The sequence below is a fragment of the Pempheris klunzingeri genome, chromosome 1 (assembly GCF_042242105.1).
Source record: "Pempheris klunzingeri isolate RE-2024b chromosome 1, fPemKlu1.hap1, whole genome shotgun sequence".
NCBI lineage: Eukaryota > Metazoa > Chordata > Actinopteri > Acropomatiformes > Pempheridae > Pempheris > Pempheris klunzingeri.
In genome coordinates this window covers 11165872-11190381 of record NC_092012.1, presented here as the reverse complement: position 1 = coordinate 11190381, position 24510 = coordinate 11165872, and the positions used below count along the sequence as shown (strand labels likewise).

Sequence of the window (24510 nt, the reverse complement as noted above, 5' to 3'; positions counted from 1 at the left end):
AACATGAAAAAGGATTGAGGATTTAAATGCTGTTACAGGGCTGCACAATTTTGCAATAAGATATAATGTCAATAATTGATGACAGTCTCATATATAGATCATATTTATCTTTTGCATAAAAACATGACACATTACCCAGAAACTCCAGCGCTTATTTGGATGTTTCATCTGTCCTAATGTAATTGATATAAATGTGACATTCTTGACCTTAATGAGGTTATAATTGTGCAGCCCTGACGACAGAACAGTGTGGCATCTGAATGTTGATGTAAGTGAATGTTTGCCTGAATGTGTAAGAATGAAATATTTATATATCACTATTGTTTTGTTGCTATAGAGCGAAAGAATAATAGTTGGAAGACATATCGAGGTGGACTTATAAAGGACGTTGTTGCCTGTGGACTCAAAGATAACGCCCTTGGACTGTGCAATGAAAGAGACCTTTAAATCATTATGTTCAGTTAGAGATGGATAACCGCTATAAGGGGTTTATGTTCATCCTTTCTTGTGTATTCTGTTTGTAAATGGTAATTGAAGGAAAATCACTACTTCTGTTAACGTTTCTTCAGTTGTTGCCCTCTTATAGGGACCCATCATGTCTTAATTTTCTCGCGTCTGTTTCTGAAGGTCAGCGAGGCCTGGCAACGGACTTTCTCCTTCACGGACCATTTTATTGTGTATTTATCTAACCATGCCATCTGCTGGTTAATATTAACTGCATTCGTATTCAGTGCTTATAGGTGATTATTGTAATATTCAAGGATAGGCTGAGTAAGGGCTTTTATAGAGAATACAGTGACAGTATGTTGTTTTTATTTTAGCTAGAGAAGGACATATTGTACTGAGAAGAGTTCATGGAAGGTAACCTCTTGTACTTTCCCCAAAGATATGTATTATTCGAGTAAAGTTCATAGCCACATTAAAAATGCCTGTTTGAATACGTATTCCGTGTCTGAACTGTAAAGACAGCACTGTTGCTTTAAGTTGTAGTGTTTCTTTTTAGCTCGTGTTGCACAGCGTGCTCCTGTTTTAAACACAGTACAAGTCTGGAAAGAGCTTAGCAGGGTTTCTTCAGTTTGTTCTGAGATGCCCCACAAAAAGTTGAGTAAAACAGTGACTGTGAATGACGATGATGCATCTGCACGCGCAGTATGATCAGACACTGAGATAAAGGCTCAATCATGTTTCTGACACCAGAATATAGTGTTTACATGCACTACACACATTTCAAAATATACTTGGAAAACCTGGTCTTAACTAGGATTGTAGAGCTAATGATACATTTTGTCAAGAATGAACAACTTCAATCAAGGTTTGCTTAGAAACGTCTCTTGGTTTTTGTCAGCAGATAAAGTTTGTTCAGTTGTTATCACATGACCTGAATACATGCGTGCCACTTTTATAATATGGATAAAATGGTCTGACCTTGCACTGAGTTCTTCTTTTTCCAAGGTCAAGATTGATGTTCCACGTTCAATGCAGGGAATATGTAACAGATGTACATGAAAGCTGTCTGTTGGAAGTGGACTGTGGAAGTGGAATCATTCACTGTGCGAACAAAACACCCCCAGAAAATTACATTTACATATAAAATGTTGAAAATGTAATAACTTTCATGCCATTCTTGAGGTGGTGTCAAAGTGCAGCTTTGTTTGAGACAGCTTTGTTTCTTCACATAGCCAAAATAAATGAAATTGAGATTAATCAAATTTGTCCTTTCTTTATTTTCTTTATTCTCCTCTCTACAATGCTTTAATAGCCCTCTCCAACACGCTTGTGTTCCTGTAGAGTTCTTGGGTCTAATTTGTGTAGCTAATGGGTCACAGAGAACATTTTACGAGTCAAACAATGCGCAAAACATCTTGTTTCTAATGTACAGATGCTAATTTGTTTATAGTGAAAAATAGGCCAAATATAACTCATTACTGAGCAGAAATATACGCCTCTACAAAGGATACACTGTGAGTCTACTCATTTTAATTTGACCATGTGAGCCACTCAAAAGGATTAGATTAAGCTCCAAACATCCCTGCGAGGAAATTGGATCATTGCAGAGAAAAAGGAAGAGAGTGAAATACAATACAAGTAAATGTTATTTATACTGCACTTACCTCCGAGCAGAATGTGCTCCAAGAAGGTATAAACAGCAGTAAACACAAGGACATAAAAACAGACACAAGCGAAACGAGGGCACATTTAAATAATAGCTCCATTAAGTGAAATCAGATAGAAGACATAACATGGGCGCTATCCTCTGCCCCACCCACAGCTGATTACATTTTTAAGACTTAGGATTTAAGGGGACTACAAGCGATATTTCTTCAACAGGACGCTCTTTGCACTTCAGGCACGGAGCAAGAGCCGATGAAATCAGATCGCTGGTGTCACTCAGATTCACATTATTCCTCCGTTACTCCAAGCACAGTTTTGTAAGTTTTATGAAGATTGTCAGCTATCCCCAGGTCTCACAGCTTTGTAAGCAGAATCACTCCCAGGTGCATGATTGTCTTTATCTTTTTTTGTCATTTAGTTTCACCTCTTGACAGTGATGGCATGTACAGCCATGTTTGACTGACTTCTCCTTGTACTTGATATTGAATTTATAGGTGTGTTGCATCTAAGACTCCCAACACAGCTACTATGCACTCTAGTGTGCCTGTGTGTGTGTGTGTGTGTGGGGGGGGGGGGGGGGGGGGGGGGGGAGAGACAGATTGAGTGAGAGAGGGAGGAAAGGATCTGTGAATCAATATAACCCACATACATGATGATAAGCAGCCCAGGAACCTAATTTTCAGCAAATATTCCATAAATTAAAAGTGATTTTAAAGATACATTTAATTGACATGTCCAAAATTAAAATCTGGTATATGGCCTACAGAAACAAACACACTGTATATGATAATAAGGGTTTAGACATCTTTTTCTTTTCTTTTTTAACAGAATGTTTACAGATACAGACCAAATCAATACAAATCAAATACAAAAAGATATATATGCAAACAGCATAAATATTGATTTGGGTGGAGCACATGTAGTTTTAAATTTTCTAAAATGAATGGCTATATTTACATAATGTTACCATATGAATTATGAACTATGTAACCTACAGGAAGGGAATAAAAGTTTTCTTTTATAATCAAGCTGCAGTTTTTAAACAAAAACTAAGGATCAAAAATCAGTTTAGACAATATAATGCAGTTTTAACAGCATATTAGAAATGTCCATATAATAGGATACTTTGTCTCTTCATAATAAAAAAAGATCCGGGTTTTATATGTGACTTTGTTTTGGATGTTGGTAAAAGACATACATTGACATTAACACATATAGATGCAGCAGGGATAGAAATGTGATGATGTTAAACTTCAGGGACACTCCCCTGCCAGCTCAGTGAGGCTCTGCTGGGAGGAGGCGACACGGCGCAGGACGAGCCTGCCTGGGTATTAGGAACTAGCACTCCGGTTTATGTCAATTCATCAGGGACTTTTCTAACCCTGCCGTGGTTAAGAGGGGATGCTGGCGGTGGCTGGAATGACGGGCAGGTAACAGCTTTGGTTATTAGCGAGCACGGAGAGCAAACAGACACAGCCGCTAACTTCAGCTGGCAAGCTAAAGCTAGCATCACATTAAATGGGCAAGCCTTTGCTAGGCACAACGCTAGAAGAGATGCTCTCCTCTAAGAGCATCAGCTAAATGTTATTATCAATTACATATTTGGGTCAAAGGTAGCAGTTTAAAGGTTGTTTTCGATAGTAAAAGTAACGCTAGTGTTCCCACTTTGGAGCTAACTGTAAGGTTAGCATGCTAGTTAGCTCTTTAGCTGTTAGCTATAATGAACCCACTAAAATTCCCTTTTTGGATTCTTCTATGCGGATCACTCACCTCCCCTGAATTTTAATCTCCTTTATGAGCGTTCATGTGCGACCGTAATTGATGTGAACTTTCTCAAAGACAGCTACTAAGTCAGTGCTTGGCATGCTACTACTTGGAAAAAGTTAAACTAAGATTAAATTAGCTACGTTTGTTTGGGTTAGCTCGTGCTCCTTTAACGTTAGTTGGACTAGTTTAAACCACTTTATCTTCCTTTCAACGTCTTTATCTTCCACACGAAACCTCACTCAGTATCAGAAACATGTAGGTTGTGGTAAAGTATGTGACTTAATATTGACAATAACCGACTCTAGTTATTAGCCCATTCATTAGTAATTATATATGTGTGTGTGTGTGTGTGTGTGTGTGTGTGTGTGTGTGTGTGTGTGTGTGTGTGTGTCTGTGTGTGTGTATATGGGTGAAATCCATCGCCTCTTGTCTTGGTTGCAGCAGCTCTATTTTTTTTTTTTTTTTTTTTTACCAAATTAGGTGATGACCATGCACGTAGTATGAGTGTTACTGAGTTCCCCCTCTGAGTCATGTATTATTTATGTTCTCCATAGAGACAGCTGCTGGAACAAGCACAGCAGTTACTGTAGGAGTTATGTGAGAAATGATAAACACCGGCTCAGCCCTGCATCCCTTTTGTTTGTCAGCCGCATGTCTCGCAGGGACTCTGGGGAAGTAATATGCATATGTATTTTCTTGTCTCATGCAACAGCATTGCTAACGCCCTGGCCCATGCGGCCTGTGAGCGATGTAAGAGTGGCTTTGCTGCAACTGAGAAGATTGTCAATAGTAACGGAGAGCTGTACCACGAGCAGTGCTTTGTGTGCGCCCAGTGTTTCCAGCAGTTTCCAGAGGGACTCTTCTATGAGGTAGTGCACTTAATTAATCTCTGTAATTCATTTCACATGTCAACACAATGATGAGCCAACCTTGGTGCGCTCCGTGTGCGGCGATGATTTGTCTGTTACTCTTTCATGTAGAGAACGTTTTGAATGTTTCTCTTGACTGAAGTAATCACAATCTTTTTCTCTCCGCAGTTTGAGGGAAGAAAATACTGTGAGCATGACTTCCAGATGCTCTTTGCCCCTTGCTGTCACCAGTGTGGTGAGTGTCGTAGGGCGTCATTCATTAAGGACACGTCCAGTTCTGGTATTTGTCCGATTGTGTGAACCGCAGAAAGACAAATTTGTGGATGCTGATGGGGATCCAAGTAAAGAATAAAGTATCCTGTATTCAGATGTGTTCAGGCTAAGTCCAACAGAGATGAGCTTCATTTTAAACCTGGTACCAGAATGCATTTCAGGTGGGCCATAAGTGATTATTTGTAGTCAGACTTTGTTTTCCTGCTCACATACGGCACTTATCCATATAGCTAGAGAAGGGGATGGTGTTGGCTTTTGAGGACTTTGTGTGGGCTTCATCTCCTTGCCTATTTGTTTGGCATTAGAAAATCAGTTGTGTTTTGGAGGTTTAAGCACATAAAAAAAGTCGACTAAGTGTTAATTTAATCTTGTCACAGACACATCTGTGGACACACTATACCAGTTCCCTTTTCTTTTTTTGTTGATTCCCCTTTTCAGCGCATAAAGACATTTTTGGATCATTTATTTGGCAGACCATTCAGGAACTTCTCAATGCTTTGCAAGCAGTGCAAGCATTTACACACACACACACACACACACACACACCCCCCCCTTTGTAACACCTCGTACCTGTGTGGATGTAAACGTCCCTGACCTCCATATGTTGTTTGAGAACTGAGATTTCAGTGTGTCCTCACGGATCTTTTATACTTTTATTTAGAACTTCCCACTTGTGTTTATATTACCCAAGATGCATTTTAGTAATATGAAGCTTGATTTAAATACAGTTCAACTCTATTCAGGGAGAGACAGGCATGATCTAATTAAATAAAATGGGCAATTAAAATGCATTAAACATTCAAGTGTCACTTTGAGAACACTGTAGAAAGCACTGCAGTGCAATGTAGTAACACTAGGACTCCATAATGCAGTGTCCATTAGGAACTGCTGTACAGGACTCAGAAAATAGCATCTACTCTCAACAAATATTGGAAAAGTCAAAGTTAGACTTGCCTCAAGCTGATCTCTCACTTATGGTTTCTCTCAGGGGAGTTCATCATCGGTCGTGTCATTAAGGCCATGAACAATAGCTGGCACCCTGACTGCTTCTGCTGTGACATTTGCCAGGCTGTGCTTGCGGACGTGGGGTTTGTCAAAAACGCTGGCAGGTGAGTATCCCAACTTATTACAGTCTTAATATAACAGTATGACAGGCTGTAAAGCAGCTGGTTACACATGTCAAACTGGTGACTCACTCACTTGCGATCTAACAAATAATGGAATTTTGAGCAGCTTTGAGAGAGTGTGTGAAAACATTATGCGAAGCTGCAGATGCTTTCTTGACACCCCTTCATTTTGTTTTCCTCCATTTTCCTCAGGCACCTGTGTCGCCCATGCCATAACCGAGAGAAAGCTCGCGGCTTGGGCAAGTACATCTGCCAGAAGTGCCACGCCATCATTGAAGAGCACCCACTGATCTTTAAGAATGACCCGTATCACCCGGACCACTTCAACTGCAACAACTGTGGGTAAGTCGTACCACTCCATCTCACTGTCAAGTACAGAAAACAGCCCACCCAAGAGTGGGCTCAAGGCCTTTAATGCATTTCAACATGTCTCTGGCCGTAGGAAGGAACTGACGGCTGAAGCCAGGGAACTGAAGGGAGAGCTCTTCTGTTTGCCCTGCCATGACAAGATGGGTGTACCAATCTGTGGTGCCTGTAGGAGACCCATCGAGGGGCGTGTCGTCAATGCCATGGGCAAGCAGTGGCACGTGGAGGTTTGTGGCTTAGTTTGCTTATCCTGAGGAAAGCCAGGCCTTTTAGGAATTTACTGTAGGAGTCCTGACCATGTTTACACTATTAATTATTGGATTTTTGTTTGGAACGAAGTCAGATAGGCAAGTTTCAGTAGTTGAACATCAAAGTGCGACTGATTTGGGCATCATCTTTGCTTATTTTGTTTACAAATTCCCAGAGAGAGGTGCAGTTAAATACAAAACTAATGAAATAATTAAGAATAAATGAAAAAAACTTTGTTTCTGTAAAAAAATCCTCTGCACATTGCAAGTTGGACTACAGGGAACAGGCATCAGAAAGACAACTGACAGGTTAATAATAACGGGCAAATGTCAATCAGAGCACCTTTTACAGGTGATATTATAGCTAATGCCACATTAACACAGGCGCACAATAAAAGTGTACAACGAATTTCACACTTGGCTACAATCACTTTTGCAGAAGAAAATTAAATTCATCCAACAAACCACTTTAAAACCAAAACACTGTTAATGAGCTCATTTGAGGCAGTGGCAGAGATGGGAGCACTGTAAGAAAAGGATAATTTCTCCTGAGGCAGAGCGCGGCAGATCTAGTTGTGTGTTCTTCTGTTTGGAGGCTGCTGAGTGTTCAAAAAGCTCAAGCTTATCAAGAGTGTATAGCAGTCAATTTAATGCCAAAGACCGCCATTAGCAGAAATTTATGTTGTGTATAACTGCTTCAGGAACTTTATCTGGAAGGCGCCAGATGAATAGAGCTAGACACACTGTGGGTTTCTCCATAGTACAGTAGGGCTACATGAGATTTAAAAGGACAACAACACTAAATGATTGCTATAGTAATAGTTCTCCATAGGTCAAGTACACAATATTTAAAAACATTTCGGAGTATGCAAACATATTCATGCAGTGCTCATGCAATATTCATGTTTCAGACTGCTATAAATCATTTGGCACCGTCTCAATGCGTGTTGGCACCTGCTGTTTTGTTTCTCGTGCCTTTGTTGGGAGTTTTTTCCCCCAATTTCCCTCAGCAACATTTGTTTTTGTTTACAGCATTTTGTGTGTGCCAAGTGTGAGAAGCCTTTCCTCGGTCATCGGCATTATGAGAGGAAGGGGCTTGCTTACTGCGAGACTCATTATAACCAGGTAAGAAAAAAAAAAAGAGCCAGGGAAGATAATGGCTTCGGAGGACACGACAGACATCATAATGTTAGTACGTTGTTAAGAAAACTAACACAGCACCACCAACCCCTCATTGCTTCACCAAATAAACAAATTTGCGTCGGCTGTATAAGCACCTGATCTCCTTGTTTCCGTGTTATCAAGCTCTTCGGCGATGTGTGCTATCACTGCAACCGTGTGATTGAAGGCGATGGTGAGTATCAGTATAATAAAGCTCAATCAGTACAGCATTTTTAGTAATTTCCATAAAGTGTTGCATAAAGATACAACAGTTCAGTGTTAATAATTTCCTTTTTTCCTCTGTGACCTCCCCCCTCAGTGGTTTCGGCTCTCAACAAGGCCTGGTGTGTTAGTTGCTTCTCATGCTCCACCTGCAACACAAAACTCACTCTCAAGTAAGTGTGCTGCTCACTTATAGCTTCTTCTATTAACTAATCGTGTACAATACTACTAGCTAATCGATGTTTTCTGTAACACTCCTACTTAACCCCAGTCTTAACACTTAACACAAGTCTTTGTGTACTTCACTTTCCTACTACAACTCAACCCTCTTTGGCTCTTTTCCTTTTCCCCCCTTCTTTTTCCTCCAATCTCTCCCCTCACATGCTTCACTCGCTGCGTCTGTGGTAACTCAGAGATAAGTTTGTTGAAATTGACCTGAGGCCAGTGTGTAAGCACTGCTATGAGTGCATGCCCGAGGAGTTGAAACGCCGCCTGGCCCGACGTGAGCGTGATGCCAAAGACCGCAAGAAAAAAGCTGCTGTCTGTTTGTAGAATCGCTCTTCTTTACAACCCACCACTCCGTCCATTGGTTGGTGCTATCTCTGCCTTCTTCTCTTTTTCTGTGGTGTTCCTTGTTTGCTGCCGTGACCTTATGGCATGATGTCAGTACACAGTAAAGCCCAACACCTTGCAGCTGTGTTGTGTTAGTGGTGTTTGTGCAAAACCTCTGAAGTATAGACGGACAATACTTTCAATATGACTTTGAATCAACGGATGCTCATAAGAAGGGCTACAACTAACAACTATTTTCATTATCAATAAACCGTTTTTTTTTTTTGATTAATCAATTAGTTGTTTGATCTATTAAGAAAAAAATGTTTGTTTTTTCAAGGTGTCCAAGGTGACACCTTCAGATGTCTAGTTGCGTTCATTCATCAGAGTAAAACCCAAATCTATTCAGCTTACAGTGATTAAAAACAAACAAAAACAGCAAACCCTCACTTTGAATGAGCAGGAATAAGGACATTTTGTATGGTGGCCCAGAGAGCTCAATTCACTGCATTTTCAGAAAACAAAAGCAATGAGACAGAACAATTGAAAATAAACATAATATTGACAACTCAAAAAACAATTAACTGTACACAACAGATCTAAATATAGAAGTGTTGCAAAAAACAGAGACCACAACAGAAATTAGACAAAGAATTATTTCACATAATAGAAATCGGCAAGTAAAAAGCTCATGCTACGTGAATATCTGATCCTATCTGAATCATAGACTTAGTGTTGAAATGTAAAAGAAAACTTCATTAACGTCATTCAGTAACTTCATGAGCCACAAACCATGGCAACAAGTAACATGTCCGAGGCATGTTCGTCAGACTTTAGTGCCCCCTGGAATGAGATAAGTGGCTGTTGCCTTTCAAAAGATGAAGTGTCATTTCCTACCAGCCACTCTTTAAGTGCAACCCTCGTGCTAATATAATTTAAATGGAGAAGATTGTGACCTAAAATAGATTTTAACTTGCAGTGATAATAATATTTAAATTAAAAATTGCGCACCAGGGAGGGAAAACTGGAAGGTTAATATGGCCTATTGACCTTGGATTACATAATTGGTACTGACATGATGCTTCTTTTCGTCTTTGCAGGAACAAGTTTGTTGAGTTTGACATGAAGCCCGTCTGTAAAAAGTGTTATGAGAAGTTTCCTCTGGAGCTGAAGAAAAGGCTCAAGAAGCTGGCTGAGTCCCTGGGACGCAAGTGAGCTGCTGTCAGCCAAACAACCTGGACGTGTTCCCGCAATGCCAGAGAAAGTAAAATATCCAGAACTACTGAATCACAACATAAGGACCCAGCTTTATACCAGTGTGTCAACATTAGTAATTGAAATCTTGGAGCCATTTGAAAATAGAAATATCTCTATATATATCTATCACTGTGGTCGTATCATAAAAGTGCCTGTTAGCAGATTTTTTTTTTTTCCTTGCTGTTTTTTTTTTTTTAAACATTCCTAAATTGTCCAAATTTGTTAATCTCTCTCTAAACTTTACCATGGATTACCAACCTCTATGTCTAAAACTTACTTTGAGTTTGAAAAGACTGTTGTTTGGCATTATCTTCAATTACGCCTGTGCCTTGAATATATGAGCTGTGAATGTCTTAATATGCAAATAATGATTAAAATGTAACTCGCATATGGTCATAATACAGTTATGCCTCAGTATCTATCTTAAGTAGACAAAGAATCCACTGTTAACATTGTTTTACCACACCTTTGACCTTTGAGCTTTTACTTCTCTATGAGTAATTACAAAGCAACCACTGTGTTATTTAGGATATTGTAATGTGCCTCGCTGTGAAAAATGAAACCATTAAAAAAATAAATAACATGTTTCAAGAAAAACTTAAATGAGCTATTACTGGTTGTGTTAATGAGTCCACCCTTTGATATGTTCTCTATGTTGCATATGTGAATGTGTGTTTTAAGTTAAATTGTATTGTTGATCGTTTGAAACGGGAGAAAATAGATGGTCAGAGGGTGCTATTATGTTCAGAAATTCCACAAAATAAGAGTATATCTTTTAAAGCAACCTGTGAGTGTTAAGATCCTAAGTATGTACTGTATGCTCTCAGTAGGTATGGTAGTGTAATGCTATTGCTTGTACTGTCAATGCCTGGGGTTTGTTTGCCTGATATTTTTAGCTAAATTAACGTTTGCAACTTTCAGTGGGAAACAGTTCAAAGGAATCCAAATGAAATGAACCCTCAGCTGATTATTTAACATGAGAACACTTTGATGTTAAAATATCATTAATGAGTCAGCATATTGCTTGGGATGTTTGTGAACTGGTACCACACAACAAAAAATGATTTTTGCTTGCAAGAACATTTTTATTTAACACTTATGCATATACATTTCATTTGCCAAAGTTAACGTTTTAGTAATTTGCATAAAAATGGAAAATTACAGTTCACTGCAGCACAGATACTGTATTTGATCTTCTGCTTAACGATCAATAAAGTGTTACCAAACACAAGATAGTGAATTTCATTTGATGAAATACTAATTATACACAGTTAATGTTTGCTCAGACTCAAAATAGATGCACGCCTACCATGTCCCTCAATAAAAGGATCCCCACACCCTAAAAGTTCTGTTAATATTCTTTTGGTTTTTGAAACTTGAAGCATGCATTCATGAGGTGTATATATCATCGGCAAATCACACACCTCATCATGAACATTCACTGATTCCAACAAAACAATTACAGTGACAGGTAATAAAAAGTAATAGAAATAAAAAGCACAACCATCCAAAACAACAAAAACTTGTAATATGTGAAACCTACAGTCAAATTGCAGTTTTGTGCACAAGAAGCCACCTGTTGTCTGTCACAGTGAACTAGAGCTTAAATTGTTGATGGAACAACCCTGAGATTAGGAAAATACTACTTCAGGTGAGTGTCGCTGTGTGATAGAGTGGGAAAGGGCGAGAGAAAGACTGGCGCGGCTTCAGAGAGCTCGTCCAGAGCTTGCTACTAAAGTCAAAGGTAATATGTAATTATGTTATTTATTTATTTTAATTTTAATAGAAAATAATTTTTAAAGCACTGTTAAAAACAATACTTGGTCTATATGTTTTTGTAATTAATGAATGTTTCACAGCTTTTTACTTTCCTTTCCTTTGTATTTGCCACCTTTCCTTCTATAATACAGACAGAAAACAAACAATTGTTATATAACAGGACTTTCACAGTAGACAGTTTTGACTCGTCACAGCTGGCAAAGCACAAGTATTAACATTAACAATGGCTCTTAAATTAACAAACGTGCGTAATAGTTATCTCTTTGCAGTGTAACATTTTACAACAAGAGTTTCTCACAAGCTTCTGCAACTTGATAAAGTGAATGCCAGCTTCAGCTCATGAATTATGTCTTGAAATGAACCGTCAAGCAGGTAGATTGACAAAAGCTGAGACGTGTATTTGGCCTCTGCAAAAGCAAAACAGTGCTTGATTTTTCTTTTGATGCATGCATGAAGCTTGTTGGTCAGTTTCCATCAGCCATACAGCACTATTTTGTCATGTTCTACACTCGTTTTTGTTTTCATGCTCACAAATTCGCATGACTGAGCAATAAACCAGGCCAACTATTTACTGTTATTAATCTTCATGCAAAGTTCAGCTTTAGTTATTTGTTGATAAATGTTACACATGCAGATTTCAGGGATAATAGGCTTACTGGAAATGAATACGATTCCTACATGCAGCTGTTAACCTGACTGGGATTGGATGAATTCTGGTAGGCAGCATGCAGGTTCTGAGTATGAGAAGGTGTCTGTGGGATGGTCTTGAACTGTGCTTGAAGATGTGATGGTAAGCCCAGGAAATGCAGTCTGAACCTTCCCCATTCACCGAAGGTCATATCTAGGAGCTCTTTAAGGTCATTTGCGTCACCAAAGACCAGTGCTGAACCATTGAGTTCATTGCTTTTTGCAATATCAATGTACTTACTGTGGAATTTCATCCTGTCCAACTAGAAAAAAAAAGAAAATGTAAACACAACAGACAGATCCTCACTGATATGCCTGAGTTTTTCAGAGAAAAACCCTTTTCTGTTGCATTTGAAAGAGTCCAAATATAGTTTGATTTGCAGCATAATGTGAGGTGAATAAACACGTTACTGAATAAATTAATGCTGTAAGATACATTCAAGTTAGAATCAAGATCTACATAAAATGAAACCCTGTTTTTGATACTACTTGTAGTCTGTAATGTGTGTGTGTGTGCACATCCAGCATTTAACTCTCAATAATACTTTTCAGTGTAAGTGACAGGATTCACCTGTGCTTGAAATTAAAATTAAAGTTGAATAAAATTGTTAACCTAAACTCAAGGCATTCACAGGTATATGGCATGTAATTTTGTGTATTTGTTTGGCTGCACTCTAAACAGGTACACAAGCTATTTTTCTGTTGTATTTTTGATAAAATGGCTGCTCATGAAGTGTTTGCTGTAGTATTCAATCGCAATCACTGTTATCACCAGTTACCAAAGGTATTGTCAAATCAACCAGGACTGAAAACTTAAAGACTATAACCTGTAAAGAATGCCCTTACCTCTTCACATACATCCTCTGTATCCATATTGATGATAGTTGTGATTGGCAGAGGAGCCAGGTTCCTCATCCAACCAGAATCTTTCAGCCTGGACGCCCCTCTGATCTGAGCCAGCTCCTTCCTAATAGTGTGATCCAGGTTCACCGTTGCCACTTCAAATGTCTTTAAGTCCTTTACGGTGAACTTGAAATCAACTCTGAGCAAACTTTCAAACATCTCAGGATCTCCATCCTGCTCGAGGAGGTCCTCAATCTGTGCACTCATCACATACAGCTCTGCCCTGGACTTGCTGAACACTTCCCATAAGGTCTTTGAATCATCAATGTTGGCCAACTTCTTACGATCAATATCTTCTCTCTGCTGCGCATCTTCTACACACTGGATGATCCAGCTGAGGCGGCAGGGCCACTGATTGGCCAAGATCACCCATGCTGCGACATATTCTGGATGAGGAAGATCTCTCTCCAAGGCCTTCATGATTATCACAGTCACTCGAATGGAGTTGATCACCCTCCTCAATGACATGGCATCTTCTAACATGTACTTGTTTAAATTCCCTTCATTGCTGTCCAGGATGCTCTTGACCAACTTCTCTACCTCCTCCTCCTCCTTTACATTAACTGGCGGTTTATCGATCAGTGGCTTTGACTCTTTGGTTTCCAGTTCAACCTCCACAACTTCTGAGGAAGAATTTCCGAGGCACCTAGTTGGTTGTTTATCTTCCATCATGCTTTTGTCTTTGGAGATATTTGAATTGCTCGCAAGGCTGTAAAATAAACTACGCTTCGAATCGTCACCCAGTGGTGGGACTGTGAAGGCCAGAGTCACAATATTGTTCAACAGCATATAAGCTCTGTCCTCTTTGAAGCAGGTATCTGCAAAGTTCACTTTATGGACAAGGACAGCTGGGTTGACGGCCAGAATGGAAATAAATGGACTTTCCTCCTCTGACAGCAGAATGTTGATGGCATCCAGAACTGCAACAGTTTTCTTGGGAGAGCAACGGTCTAGATTGGTGATCTTCAGTACCACTCGGATCCTTCTCCTTTCAAACACCTCCATAAACTGAATGAAGCGAGACAAAAGCCACATTTCCTTCCTCACTTCGTTCATGAAGCCCATTTGGCTGCTGATGCGGCCGTTGTCCATCCCCCTCCTGATGTTCAGATCCTGATTGAAGATGAGGTTCTTAACAATCAGAAAGACAAACCTCAGTGCACTCACTGCAGGGACTCCTAACGCAGCGATGACCAGGCCCTCCAGCACACCCACATCGCCATTTGTCTCATCAACCTCCTCGCTTGGTTTCACCTCGTGCATGGAGGAGCCAATAGTCAACAGGACTACCAGGATGATAAGCGGTACCAGAAGAATGGACAGGAGAAGAAACCACAGAGGGCAGCAGCAAACCTTTTTGGACCTCCAATTGTTAGGACCATCCTTCACTATCTGAAAACAAAACAAAATACAGAACAGGGAAGCTGGTTGGATGCAACTGCTGTGTTTTTAGCCACGTCAGCCGCAGGCTCCAAATACAACCGTGTTGGTTGTCAGTAGGTCCAACACTTTAGTCCAGACTAAAATATCTTTACACAGATTGCCATGAAATTTTGTACATAGACTTTTTGGGCCCAGACAATGAATCCTATGACCTTGGCAATACCTGACTTTCCATCTCGCACTATCAGCAGCTCAAATTTATCTACAAGTTGGATTGGCATCAAATTTCATAGCTGTCAGATGAAGAAAAGTTTTGGTTTTGGTTCTCCTCAACTTTTGGAAGGTTTTATGATCCCCATTGAATGAATTGTAATAACTTTGGTGAAGCCCTGACTTTTCATCTTCCTTCATTGGCTCAAAATTCGACTTTCTCCGATACATATCTTGTGTAACTGCTAGATTTTTTGAGGTATTTGAGGTACTAAGTCTTGAACTGCCATTTCAGTTCAGTTCAGTTCAGTTCAGTTCAAAGCATAAAAAAAAATCACATTTGTGCAACAACACTGTCACCACTTTTTACTGGAAACTGTTTTCTACCAAAGATAACAGACTGGATGCAATACTTTGTTTCATGACAAAAACTTGCAAAACTCATGATATTCCCATCAGCCTTAGATGCACACATTTTGTGCCAATTAGCAAGTGGTAACAACTTTGTTAACATGCTGCACTAAGTTGGTGAGCAAGGTGAACACAAACTGCTACTCATCACCATTTAAACACCATCATTGTGAGCTTGTTAGTTTAGCTCAAACCACATCTGTACCTGAATACAGCCTCACAGGGCAGCTAGCGTGGCTGTAAACTGAGAAAGTTAAGACAATTCACAAACCTTCTCACTGACTTCGTCTTCTTCATCATATTGAGCCACACGGAAGAGTGCAAGCTGTAATTTCCCAAAGTTCAGCTGCATGGCCTGAAACAGCCGCATGGCAATCCCAGCCCAAAGCAGGTCACTGCCTGCGAAATGCCAGGCACTAAAATTCACATAAATGAACCTGATGTTACTGTGCTGCTGGTTGTCCTCAGTCCAAATGGGCCTGTAGAAGAGCAGTCGGCTAACGAGCGCTAGAAAGTCAGTAAATGAAGGCTTAGATGAACGAGGTTTGATTTTTCCTCCACTCTCAATCCTCAAAGTCTCCTGCTTCGTGTTCACTGTAGAGACACAAAGCATAATGTTACATTTAAGATAAATCACAACATTTACAGTCAGGATAAAGAGAAGAAGGGAAATTTTGAGCATCAACCACCTTATTTACTGCATTCAGGAGAATTGTAATGCGTGTAATGTGTGTCTTTTTACGGTGAAAAAGAAAACACAGATTTTACCTGACAAGTGACAATTCAAAATACAATGGACGATAATGCAGTAATACGGGTCCCAGACATACTGTATTGCTTTCAAATATTTATTCTCCTGTAGATCAACTCATTTAATGTGATCCCAGCTGAGTCATCACAGATGTAGGCATGACTTACCCTTCTGTCCTAATTTGAATAGTTTGTTTGGGGAAGTAACCACTTTTAATGAGCATATGGCACATCAGTGATAAATTCATTCATTTTTAATTAATTTGGATCTGGGTCTTAGCTGTATTACTGGATCTACCTTAATTTAACCTTAATTTATCTTACCTTACCTTTAATGCTGTGTATAGTAAAACCTGTCCTGTACCAAACCTCTAATGCCTCCTGTGTTTCCTCCGTCCTTGTTCTCCTCCTGTTTTCAGCTCACTATGTTTATATCTATCCATCGCTATGATAAAACAGTATTATAGCACCTTTGTAATGGTTTTATGAAGACTGGCTGATTGACTTCAGAGTGATGGAGACACAGCATCCCTGTAACCATAGTAACTCACTCTCACCTGGCTCCATGCACATGGCACCGGAGGAGAGGGAGAGATGCTGTGCTGCTGCTGACTGAGATAGCTCTGAGTGGCATGCATGGGAATAAATTACAATATAATAGATGAATGCATATTTCTTACTTTTCCCATGATGGTCAGAATGACTGTCTAGATTTGGTAGTCGCTTTTAAGAAATAAAGCCGTTAAGAGGGTTTGAAAAGTTGCGAAGATTAGCGAGAAAGCCCTGAAGTTGTAAACATTTAAGTGTGTATGTGTGTGTGTGGTGGGGATTGCTATGTTTGCCACAGAAGACACGCAGCTGAAGAAAAAACACCCAGGGCTATAGCCCAATAGCCAGGCCCCAAAGACAACCCTATTCTTCAAGACCTTCTTGGTAACACAAAGAAACAACCTTGCACTCATCTTTTCCATTGGAGCCCTACACTGAATGGAGCATGTGCTCCACTCTGCACAATGTCACTGTTTAATAACATGGAAACCTCTATAAGCCTGTTCATGTTAGAATCTCATGTTTCACATGCAAGGAGACTGTGCTCGTTTGTAAAGCTCTGATGTCTCTTAAATTGCAATTTGTTGTTTTTTCTGTCTCTCATTCTTTACTTTTTATTTTTTTTTAAAGTGCTTCTCATATGTATATATATATATATATATATATATATATATATATATATATATATGCTTCTAATTTTGCAGACATTGGTTTAAACTGTACATTTTGCTCATAATTGCTTTGTTAAAATCGTACTGAGGGAAATGTTTGGGCCCAGTGGTATGTACAGCTTACTAAGGGGCCGACTGAACAGTAAAGAAGCCACAGTAAACATAACACACTGCAGTCATGTTTAGAGTGAACATTGTGGAGTGAAAGGGCAGCACGATGGTGCGGTGGTTAGCGCTGTTGCCTCACAGCAAGAAGGTTCCGCGTTCGAAACCAGGTTTCTCTGCTCTGTTCTCTCTGGGTACTCCGGCTTCCTCCCACAATCCAAAGACATGCACATTAGGTTGATTGGTGACTCTAAATTGCCCGTGTTTGTCTGTCTCTATGTGTTGGCTGGTGTACCCCGCCTCTCGCCCGAAGCTGGGATTGGCTCCAGCTTCTGACGGATAAGCGGTATAGATAATGGATGGATGGACTGTGGAGTGAACACCGAAAACAACAGTGTCATAAACCCTGTTCACATGCAAATCATTTGAAGTGTAGTTCTTGTGTTTGGTGCCAAATTAAGAATGTTCAGGCCCTGTTAACTGTTTACAAGCTGTGTCTTACCCACAGACTGCAGACACTGTCACAGGGCTTTAAATGCAAGAGTTAACCAACTTACAAGACTGGGATACAGATGGACTAATAACATACTTTCCATTTGTTTGAGGATCATGTTAATTCGATTCTGGCATGAAGAGTAGAGTCCTACAGTTGCGGGTGATGAAACTTTAGTCAGGGTCTTGGACAGCGCATATGCATAAATATCATCTGGAAGGAGAGAGAAAAGTAAGAAATCAGCATGCATAACTCAGTGTGCAGTTCATATTTCATTTGGTATTCACATACATCTAACTGATCCAACCATTAACTTAACTGTTGAGTGTCCTGAGGGCAAAGACATTAGACGTAATCTAAACTGAAAGATTATTTGACACACCTGTTCACACAGTTACTCCCATTAAAACCGAGAGAACTGGATCTGCGTTATCCACGCTTGTAGGATTAATTATTACAGACATTGGTCCTTTAGCTCAATAATGCTGAGCTAAACTGAAACGACACGACAGACACATGTCACTTGTTCAGTTATGCATTAATAAGGGGAGCATTTCACACTCATTTCACCGAAAGGTTCGCAGCAGAGACTGTTTTTGCAGATGAGTCTCTATGAGCATTTACATGATCAGAGGAAAACAGGAAGTAAAAATGGAGCCCTCGAATGACATTGTAACTGCCGTTTTGAAAGGTGCTATATAAAATCCAAAGTGCTTTACAAAAACACAGAAAGAAGAGAGAAGGCACCATATGAATAATCTATAGTATAGGGTATGTATGACTATATGTAGTACTATAGTACTGACATTATAGTCATACATATAGTACTATATGTACTATATGTATGACTATAATGTCAGTTAGAATAAACTTAAACTGCAAACTGGATACATGTGTAGGCCTGTACTTTAGATATTAAATTTGTCACCACTCACTGCCCTCATGAGCAGTCAAAACAACAACAACAAATGAAGAAAGCCCATGTGTATTAATGTAGTTGATAAAGAAAAACAAAACAATTTACTTTTTTTTTTTTAACAATTTCAGCGATATGCTAGTCATTAGACACTTTAACAATATGACTAGTTGTCTCCTCATCATAAAGGTATGTGAACCGGTCAAGTTAACCAGGTATAGTCTTAAGCAATTATGTTATTATTATTGTCATTTTTCTTATGACATAACCAAACTCACATCCACCGTGCGGTATGCTCTATGCTGATGACCAATTAAGAACAAATTAAATAATAATAGTAATAATAATAATAATATTAATAACAACAGGCTGGAGACACCATGTAAATGTGTCTGATTTAGACATTACAAGCATTTGCACAAATTGAAACTGAAAGTGTTCCACGTTATGTGTCCTCACCTCCACATACTATACCTTTTGTTGGCCCATACATGATGACTGTGTGATGCGGCAGCAGCTTTCACAGAAAAAACCCTTTAGACCTGCGAAGAATAAGAAACAGCAGGGATCTCAGTGCAGCTAGAGGAGGGTTGTGTGTATGTGTTTCCTCCTCTTGTTGTCTTCTGTGAGGTTGGAGGAATAATGAACACGTGAGAGATCCTCACGTGATTTTGGAGAGATGCAATTACTCCTGATATACAGCTGTTTATTGTCTTTAACCCTTTCATGCATAGAAGCCACTACGGTGTACAGCTATTCAGAAGCTGTTTTCTTGTATATGCATGAGTTTTGATGGCATAGTTGCACATCAGCCACTACAGTGGGTGCTACAGCATCATCTCACACACTGCACTACCCAGTGGCAAGCCATTGCAAGTGAAACAAAAAGAGTGAAACCAAGATGGCCGACAGACAGCCAGAAACACCAAGTCGCTAATTTTTTTCTGTTCAAACCGTCTATAAAGTATAAACATCTAAGGAGTCATGCAATTGCTAAATTTTCCAAGTGTTGATTTTATATTGGGAGGAAATTATGATTAATCAGATGTCCACTAAATTGTACATCATGCATCACTAGCTACTGTGCATCCGGAAAGTATTCATACCGCTTCACCTTTTCTACATTTTGCTATGTTACAGCCTTATTCCAAAATTGATTAAATTCTCAAAATTGTACACACAAGACCCCATAATGAAGTGAAAAATGTTTTTTAGAAAATTTTGCACATTTCTTAAAACTAAAACACTCAAATATCGCAAGTACATAAGTATTCACACCCTTTGCTGTGAAACTCAAAATTGAGCTCAGGTGCATCCTGTTTCCACTGATCGTCCTTGAGATGTTTCTACAACTTGACTGGAGTCCACCTGTGGTAAATTCAATTGATTGGACTTGATTTGGAAAGGCACACACCTGTCTATATAAGGTCCCACAGCTGACAGTGCATGTCAGAGCAGAAACCAAGCCATGAAGTCAAAGGAATTGTCTGTAGACCTCCGATACAGGATTGTATCGAGGCACAGATCTGGGGAAGGGTACAGAAAAATTTCTGCAGCATTGAAGATCCCAAAGAGCCCAGTGGTCTCCATGAGAAACAAAATTCTCTGGTCTGATGAAACCAAGATTGAACTCTTTGGTCTGAATGCCAAGCGTCATGTCTGGAGGACACCAGGCACCATTTGCAAAATTTTCACTTTGTCATTATGGGGTATTGTGTGTAGAATTTTGAGAAAAAAAAAGATTTTAATCCATTTTGATAAAAGGCTGTGAAGCGGTATGAATATTTTCTGGATGCACTGTATATTTCTGTGTTTTGGTTTTAAATGATATTTCATAGTTCACTTCACATTTCAACACACTTTATTATATAATTTTATTCATTTGTTTGTTAAATGCATATTTCTACAAGAATGCACGCTGTCCACCAGAGTGGACATGTAAATATTTTTTATGAAAAAAAAAAAAGTTCAAAACCTTGTTCTTCATGCCTAAAGATGAATAAGAACACTTCGTAAAAAAAAATCCTGACCGAGGTTATCATCATTCATGCATGAAAGGGTTAATCCAGCGTATGGTGAGAATAAATATCCTTTAAGGTGTGGATATACTTATCAGTTTGAAAGAAAGACACTGAACACCTGATGCAGAATTATGCACATTATGATGCTCCAAAACCATAATGGTGTCGATGAAGGTTTTGGCCTTGAAGGCAGGCACAATGTCCTTCCAGCACTAATATAGTAGCTACCAACCTGGTTACTATTTGGACAACATCTCTACCCTGACAACAAGCTATCACTCACCAGTGATGGGAGCTGGAATGCAAAACCCCACTAGTTTGGACAACGGCAACGCTGCCTCAGGACACCCAGTTTATAGGAGAGCACCTCATGTGGCATGAATGTCATTCAGAGTGCTTATATAGCAAAAAACAGGAATTCACAACCCACAGTGGATTGACAGGCATTTAAATCCATTTTTTAAGATGACATCCTGACATTCATGCATGGGTATGCACCCTCCCAGAGTTCAGGCTGTTCTGTTTTATGAGTGCAGAAATGTCAACAGTTTTGCTGTGTCAATGATTACCTTTCTTGACCTAGTCCCTTTCCCTGCTCGCAACATATTTTCGCTTTCTGTTCTTGCCTGCACATGCCTAATAGCCTCATAGACTTACAGAGCAGAGTTACAGTTACAGACTTTTTGATAGAGTTTATGTTTCCCTCTTTCGGTACAACCTCTGATCTGCACAAAGAAATACTAAACCGCAACCGTAAAACATCTGTAATTATGCCATAAGCTGCTATAAAATATTTAATGTTATAATGACTAGTATGTCACTACTCATTTGTTGTCTTACTACAGTGCGATACTTTCAATATCCTGTGCAATACAAACATGTATATATTTGATATTTTTTTCTCATATTTTTAGATTTGTATTTATTTTTACATTTGTTACATCCCTTGTTTTTGTACTACTTCTGTTACTGACACTTTGTTTCTGCACCTTTCCTGTCTCCTCTGCTGCTGTAACAAGTGAATTTCCCCAGTGTGGGATAAATAAAGTCTCTCTTATCTAATATTATCTTATTTCTGAGTAGAAATGTGTTAGTGATGAAACAAGCTTACCAGATTACGTTCCAAATGTCAGTGCTGATCTTTATTTTGACTCATCTTGAATTGTTAATTTTAAAAGTTGTCCAGAAAACAGAAGGGACCATGCACCAGCAGCAGCAAAGGTGTGGTGAACCTTACACTACCAAGACCATAAAACTCTACAGCACTGATAAGAGGGGGGAAAAAAGGCACATGATAGCCACAGGCTACATCCGTATACCGGACACTTTCCAGGAAGTGAGGTCACATACGAGATGAAATTGTTTCTTACAGATGGAGCTGTGCATTCCGTCCATTCACCTCTCCAATCTGTTGCCCCATGCTCCTGCTCCCAATCTTCTCTCTATTCATAGAATCGGAGAGAAGTGGGTAGTTCCTGAAAGCATTACGAGGTAGAAAAATTCCCATTCTTGCAATAGCTTCTGGCACTCACTGTCCAACTTTTTGAGTCCATGGAAAAATGGAACAAATGAGTGATTTCATGCTGGAGCCTGGGGTCTGCATGATTCATGAACTGAATTCCTAGTTTGGAGTCCCTCAGGTTGAGAATGGCTGGATTGCTCTTCCTGGCCTGAACTGACATGCATAGCAGTTAAGACGCCAAAGCAGCAGCACCAAAGCCTTTTTCGCCCAGAGCAGGAGTTGTTATGACATAACTGGTTAGTCAAGCTTTGAAAAACAAGCTAGCAACCTAATTTCTCTTGGCATATTTACTTATTTTTGTATTAGCCTACTTTTACCATCTGGTGTCGCAGTATACCTCACAATGCAAGTCCTTCACAAAGTACTAAAAATAAACTTTGTGAAGAAAATCATGTCAAGATGGGTTTTTTTTATATACTTATATTTCCATTGTTGCGTTTTAAGTGCAAATTTTTCATGTGCATCATGACAAGAACATTAAAACATGTCTTCTGTAGACAGATGTCAACTCTCAGCTCCTACCGCATATAAAAACCACTGAACAAACATTCTGGTGTAAAAGTACATGTATACTAACTCACATTCTGTGTGCACTTTTATGTTCTGGTACGTAACCAGCTGCAGAAGCAGGTCGAATGGCACAAACTTCATTCAAAAAAAAAAAAAAATTGATTTTGGTGAGATCGGAGATTGAAAAATTTGTTGATTTGTTGATGATTTAAAGGCTATATCTAGACATATACAATCTACAAACACAAGCAATGATCACCAAAACTGGCCACTTTTACATCACAATTATTTGGTATCAATACCGTACATGACCTCACACATAAGCATCCAAGAGCAAAATTTTTAGGTTGGTTGCTGAGATGAAGTTTAATTAGTGTGCGTCTGATTAAGATTTAGAGTGCTCCGCCTGAGGGTGACTAATTCTGTCTTTACTCTGAGTACCTGATTGTTCAACTGCTTTAATTAACATGACTGTCATAGAGAGAGCGAGTGTGTGTGTGCAAATGAGTGTGTGTGTGTGTGTGCGTGAGAGACAGGTTCTCAGTTATCACTTGGCCAGAAGTCTTCTGCAAACCAATACTGAATGAATTGGATGTTATCTCCCGTTCTATGAACCCTCACCACACCTCGCCCATTCACCATATAAACCTTGCGATTAAGGTTAATGCATTCACCTTCATGATTAATCCGTGATAGGCATCAGACGCAGATAAATTATATTTCAGGATTGGGCACACTCGGAGTGATGTTTTGCTAAAGACGAGGGGAAATTAAACTAATATTGTAATATGTTAGGTTCAGGGGATGACAATTATTTTCTGTCAGGAGCTGCTTGAAAATATGCACGCTTTAGATCATTTGCATCAACTGTGATGCATGAACAAGTGGGAAATGTGAGATTTAATTTTTTTTTTTATCATGTTGTAATCAAACACACCAACAGAGGGCGCTAAAGTATTGTGCATGAAAGCAGGACAATGACATTTGATCAGCTGCCCTTCAGCGCACTTCTCTGCTCTGTTTGGTATGTAGGAGCAGACCCGACAGTGAGGGAGGCATTTACTGAAAATGGGGCGCGGTCAAGAGCTTAAGATGTGCTAGAACTTCTCTAGGATGGGCTGATGATCATTTAATGTAAATCAGTAACTGCAGCACACACTCACACACACAGACACAGACACACACACACAGACGGTAATATCTATCCGCCTTTATTCCTTATCCATTGTTCCTAAGGGCAGACAAGCTTCAGTATTGACACGAATCCTGACACCAGCTTGCCTGCCCTAATTGGCCTCAAGACCTCTTGTTGGTGTGATCTATTGATCAGTCTCACTGCAGATGCAGCTAAGTCACAGGGAGAGGACAGAGAAACAACCAGATATACTGAAAGTAAGCACTCCCAAATCTGGGCATGATGTCTTAAGCTTTGTAGCTCCCTCGGCAGAGCTGCGCAGCAAGCAAAGACGATGATAGGGTTTTCACCCTGAGGTGCAGGGGTCCAGATCCTTGCCACAAGCTGATTCACACACACTGATTGTCCCTTTATTGTTACCAAGCGGATGATGGCACCAACAAATGGAGGTTTCTGAATGCGGTGACCCCCAAAGATCTATAGACACTGTCTGCTTTAACAATCTCACCAG

At 39.6% G+C, this 24510-nt stretch overlaps 2 protein-coding genes across 2 annotated transcripts; one reads left to right on the top strand and one right to left on the bottom strand.

Annotated features, from left to right (window-relative positions):
- The first annotated feature begins 3409 nt into the window (after positions 1-3409).
- LOC139221313 (LIM and senescent cell antigen-like-containing domain protein 1) lies at positions 3410-11142 on the top strand. Its single transcript, XM_070853280.1, has 10 exons — positions 3410-3542; positions 4592-4748; positions 4917-4983; positions 6010-6130; positions 6341-6490; positions 6591-6741; positions 7795-7887; positions 8068-8116; positions 8243-8318; positions 9798-11142. The coding sequence occupies exons 1-10, from the start codon at positions 3514-3516 to the stop codon at positions 9910-9912; spliced, it is 1008 nt and encodes a 335-aa protein (XP_070709381.1). The 5' UTR covers positions 3410-3513; the 3' UTR covers positions 9913-11142.
- A 759-nt stretch (positions 11143-11901) lies between these two features.
- nkpd1 (NTPase, KAP family P-loop domain containing 1) lies at positions 11902-22027 on the bottom strand. The gene is made up of 6 exons (XM_070831423.1): positions 21944-22027; positions 19286-19353; positions 17992-18108; positions 15599-15921; positions 13267-14715; positions 11902-12683 (listed from the first exon to the last, which is right to left on the bottom strand). The coding sequence occupies exons 2-6, from the start codon at positions 19302-19304 to the stop codon at positions 12408-12410; spliced, it is 2184 nt and encodes a 727-aa protein (XP_070687524.1). The 5' UTR covers positions 19305-19353; positions 21944-22027; the 3' UTR covers positions 11902-12407.
- Between the last annotated feature and the right edge of the window lie 2483 nt (positions 22028-24510).